The sequence below is a fragment of the Vanellus vanellus genome (genome assembly GCF_965231255.1).
Source record: "Vanellus vanellus genome assembly, chromosome: 1".
NCBI lineage: Eukaryota > Metazoa > Chordata > Aves > Charadriiformes > Charadriidae > Vanellus > Vanellus vanellus.
The window spans coordinates 15,685,278-15,690,394 of record NC_138905.1 but is presented as its reverse complement, the minus strand read 5'-3'; the positions used below and the strand labels follow the sequence as shown (position 1 = coordinate 15,690,394).

Here is a 5,117-nt window from a genome sequence, read left to right as displayed (position 1 = left end):
AAAAAAAGCAAACTTAGCTTCAGCTGATCGCAGCCCCTTCAGCCTCCCGGGAAGGAGGTCACTGCTGCCTCGCTCCACAAAATGGCCGAAGCCATTCCATCCCATGGCAGTTCCTGCCCCGTTTCCCTGGTGCACAGACAGGGTCCTCCATGGTAGCGGTGCCCACCCCACGCAGCTGGGCTCTCCCCTCTCGCTGGGGCCCAGCCTCCCCTGACCTCCGATTTGGGGCCGAAGAGCCCCAGTGTGAGTTAACTGTGAGTGGGCCCAGCCCCAGCATGGGTAAGTGGGCGTGGCAGGGGCGTGGCAGGGAGGAGCACAGGCGCTGGCCCTATAGGGAGGTGTCTGTGGGGGGGCTGTAGTAGTGTGTAGGTGGTGGTGTGGGTCTGTGTGGTCCCTGTTGGCTGCTCTGGTGTTTCCCAGGATGGCTGGCTTGAGGGTGGATTTGGGCTTGCTCCTGGAGCCCCTGGGCTTCATTAAGGTCCTTGAGTGGGTGAGTGGGGTTGGGGATGCACAGAGGGAAGCCTCATTCTCCTTGTGGGGCTGTTTCTTCTCCTTTCCCAGGCCTGGGTTTGCTCCTCTGTCCCAGATGGGTGGGCCTGCAGAGGTGTGTGTTGATGGGCTGCCTGCTCCTTGGCTCAGGTTGCTGGTGGTGGGTGCTCAACACCGAGCTGCTCTTCAGCCAGGTCCTCTGGCTGGGAGGGAAGAGTACTGCAGATACATAAAATCTATTTGTTAATTACAAGTTTGTCATGGTAACTTGTGCTGCTGTGTGTTGTGCCTTCTGATTATAGAGGGCTTAGAGTTTTGCTAGTGAGCAAAGGGAAAATGAGAGCTGCTTAGAGAGTCAAGCTGATGTGCAATACTCTGAGCACATACCTTCTAGCTACCCTAATCTACAGTTGTAGATGTCTGAGACTCCTAAAAATACTTCCCTTACCAGCTGCAAAAGGTACTATGCTGCCTTTTAGCATTGAAAAAAAAAAGGTAAAACAAAACTTTTGCTTTTAGAACAAGAAGAGAGAAGCTAAAGAGCTAAGAAAAACATAACAAAAAGAATTTTCAAATGGGTTTTTGTTAGCAGTGTTGCTCATGGGTTTGGATTGTAGAAACTCAGTGTTTTCATTACCTCTTTACATCACTTCATACTTTACTATTGCTAACTTTGTCCTTGCCTTCATTAGCTGTTTCAGCTAAACATTATTTCCTTTGAGCTCTAGTGGTATGCACTAATATGTCTGTGTATCAATTCCTATAGATTTTTTCCATCTTTGCTTTTGCCACATGTGGAGGCTTTCAAGGTGAAACTACCCTTCTAGTTTCCTGCAAAGGTGTGGTAAACAAAACAGTTACAGCTGCTTTTGCTTATCCATTCCGGTGAGTATTAGTTCTTCAATTAATAATTACTCTTCAGAGTAATTATTTATTATTCACCTTTTCCCCCCATCTGTCTCCCTATGAATATATACCTTATATATCTGAATGAATGTGTGAAACCTGGCTTGCTGTGTAGTAGCAATAAATGAATATTTATTTAGTTGTAACTGTTCAAAGCATTGTGGTTGTCAGTGCCCTATGGAAAGAAGTAGGTAGAAATGGCGATAGGCTGTATTACCACTTTGTATCACTCTACCTTAAGCTCTATTCTAGCAGTGCATGAATGCTACAGAAAGTAATTAATAAGTAAAATAATACAATTAATTTTAAAAGCCTATTTCTTCATCAATTTGTAGTTGCTTTGGGGGCACAGATAAGATTATTTTGGATGTGCCATTATCATATTCTTGTTTAAAGACTGAATGGAAAATACTTACTCTTCAGTTTATTCCAGTATGGCCTCAGTGAGGGTGTTGAGTGCACAAAACCAAAATACTCCAGTGCCATTGTAGTGCTCTTGTTAGAGACAAGCTCCTTTCCTGGAGCATGAGGAGGAAGGCTTCCTCTGTTCTCACAGCTGCACAGTTACACTGAGTGCGGAGTTAGTGTTCCATATGTATTCAATAAGCATAGGTGTAAGTATAGAAATGGATTCAGAGGCCAGCTAGTAAAAACTACTACAGAAGTATAGAATTTGGTCACAAAACCCAGCATTGTAACAGGACTTGGAGGGGAGAGTAGGAATCTGAGATGATTCTGTGCTGGCCGCTGAGTAGTCACTGGTAGTCACACAGGTTTTATTTAACTGCCTGGCTTGCATTTTCTTGTAGCTGTAATGCAACTCAGTGCCTTTTAAGTCCTGATCCCCTCATTTAACTGCCAATCTCTAAAATAATGTCATTAAGTCTGCTTCCAAATTGGGGTTTCTTTCTTCAGTTGCTCTAAAGATGAGATTAAGATTCTTCTCCTGAAGTTGCTATTGCGTATCTCAGTGTAGGATGGTGAACAATCTTCAGATACCTTGACAAATCTTTGTGTTGTATAACTGATATATTGCGCAAATATAAATTGTCTTTTAAAGTAAACTTACACAACCAGAATGCTGAGGCACTGTTATTGTGAAGCATGACTGTATGAAGTTTCCACTCTATAGCAAACTCTAACTACAAGGATGTAATATTTGCAGGCTGAATACTGTTGTATTTAGTGCACCAGACCCAAAACGCTGTGGTGGTACTTGGACTGACGTCTATCTTGTGGGCAACTTCTCCTCTTCTGCACAGTTCTTTGTTATGCTTGCAGTGTTGGTATTCCTCTACTGCATTGCTGCCCTTGTGGTATACACTGGATATAAGCACGTGTATCAGCAAAATAGCAAGTTTCCACTAACTGTAAGTAACATTAAGACACTTTAATGTTTTGCCTTAGAAACCACAAAGATATGAGAAATACTGCTAATACAAGAATATCTGCATAACTAAAGAATATTCAGTAGTTCCAAAAGTTAGGTGCAGCATGAGCACGAGTATCTCAAACTAGTCACTGCAGGGTTAAGGAGAAAAGGCAGCCCAAAGCCTATGAACATACATAGCATCATACCTTCTGCAGGTATTGAAACAAAGTGGAATGAAATTCTACCTTCTCAGGTGAATAGTGTCTTCACCACAATTTTTCTTTTGTATCATGATTTGAATTTATAGTTGTTCCATAGGTGGAACCTCCTCTTCTAGTTTCTGGGAATTTTCCCTGTGTAGAGCACCGGCTGTGCAGATGCAATTGGCAGAGGGAAATAGTTACCTCGTGAATTTTAGTCATCTTTGATATCAAAGCCCCGATTCTCAGAGTGAGAAATTTCAGAGCATGCCCAGAAACAGACCAAGTGACCTTTCAAGCCAAATTTTAGCATATCAGCCATCCAGGTTTAAATCCTCTGCCCCTTCTCCCATGTCACCCCCACTAAACATTGATTTAAGTTTTTATAATGTAAGTGCTAGGCATCTGATTTTAGAAACTAACTTCTCACAAAGGATAAGACTCCTCCTGCAAGAGGCACACAGGTTTGTAGCTCATTGTCAACACAGAATATAACATTGTTAATAGCTAAATTTGCTTGTGAATGTTAGCACTGATGGAGTTATTTTGGTGATGTAATTGATACCATCTCTGCCTTGCTCTCTTAAGTACATTCATGCAAATTTTCTTTTAACCTACTAATGAGCACTTCTCTTCTATAGGACTTGGCTATCACTGTCATAACAGCCTTTCTGTGGCTGGTCGGTACTTTTGCTTGGGCAAAGGCACTTGCTGATATCAAAATGTCCACAGGGGCCAGCATTATTCCAATAATTGAATCTTGCAAAGCACAAGGAACAACTTGTCGTTTTGCTTCTGTGACCAGCATGGGAACTCTGAATGCGTCTGTGGTATGTATGCCTTCCACCATATGGGTACAATAAATGTGATAGAAAATAGCTGATGGCACCCGAGAGCCCCGTTCCACTGATTGCATGTGTTGCTTTATGTGCTAAGATTGCTTTATGGGTTATCAGTCATTCAGGCCCATTAATACTGTGCTAAAACACTGCCCAAAGTTTTCTTTAGAAGAAACTTGTTTCTTCAAAGAAATTAAGGGAAACAACTTGTAGGATCTGTCTTTAGAGCTGCTAGATGCAGCATTTCCAGACACATTTGAGTCTCTATATTATTTCTGCCTGTAGCCGAGAGCACCTTACAATATCTTACTGAGCCACCCAAGTGGTTTGTTGACTGATGTAAGTAAGGAGGAAACACTATGCTTCCTGCTCTGTCTTTTGGTGTTGAACCTAGCTTTTTGATCAACTGTGAGCATTTTTACACATAGAGTGGAGGTTCCTTCTAACACAATGATATGAAGCTCATGTTTATAAAGAACCCTTTACAGCAGGGCAAATGAGGCTTATTGTAGGATATTCCTAGTGAATCCTGCTTTTCAAAACTCTGGCTGTTATTTGTTTGCCCGGTAATAATCATATGCGCTGGATGTGCATATGCAGAAGTGCTGAGTGACTGAAAAGAATCTGTCAATTCCATGCAAAGGATAGAGCAAGTTGACTATCTGATTTCCAAAGAGGTCTGTTAAAATAGCTTGTAATACTCTAAAGCATGTGAAAATGTCTTCCCCAAATCAAAGGGGTGCCAAAGATAGCAGTTGTTTCTGGCTTGCCTTGAAGTCATATTCTAGTGTGTTGGTTGGTGTTTGGTTTTTTTTTTTAAAAAAAAAAAAAAATTAATCTCACCATTTTTCTAAACCTACAGGTGTTTGGCTTGCTTAATATAGTTTTATGGGGAGGAAATATTTGGTTTGTATATAAGGACACCAACCTACACAACGAATCAAAAAGAATTTCAGGAATATATTCAACTCAAAGAGGAATATAAAAACAAGGTGATACTTCGAAATGCTTCCACTTCTACATCACATTGCTAAGAGCGCGAAGCCATTAAGATTTACCTCAATAATAACTGATAATACTTTGTACAAACTTCTGTTTTGTACTATGGTTTGACATAAGGTCTTGGATACTCCAGTTAAAGTGTTTAATTATCTTGAAATATATTATACCTTTTGAAGCTGTGCAGCTTTTTATTACAGTCTTTGAAGAGCAAGATGTTGAGGTTATCTGGATGCTGACCCTTTCAGGTTCTTAAATTAGCCTCATAGGATGAATGGCTGAGAAGCAACTGCATTTGGGTTATTACTACCA

The 5,117-nt window shown here is 41.3% G+C and overlaps 1 protein-coding gene across 1 annotated transcript; it reads left to right on the top strand.

The window, feature by feature from the left end:
- Positions 1 to 421: 421 nt before the first annotated feature.
- On the top strand, positions 422 to 4,791 carry SYPL1 (synaptophysin like 1; the record flags this gene model as incomplete). Its single annotated transcript, XM_082498018.1, has 5 exons — positions 422 to 490; positions 1,256 to 1,374; positions 2,561 to 2,765; positions 3,609 to 3,797; positions 4,669 to 4,791. The coding sequence occupies 5 exons, from the start codon at positions 422 to 424 to the stop codon at positions 4,789 to 4,791; spliced, it is 705 nt and encodes a 234-aa protein (XP_082354144.1).
- Positions 4,792 to 5,117: the final 326 nt, after the last annotated feature.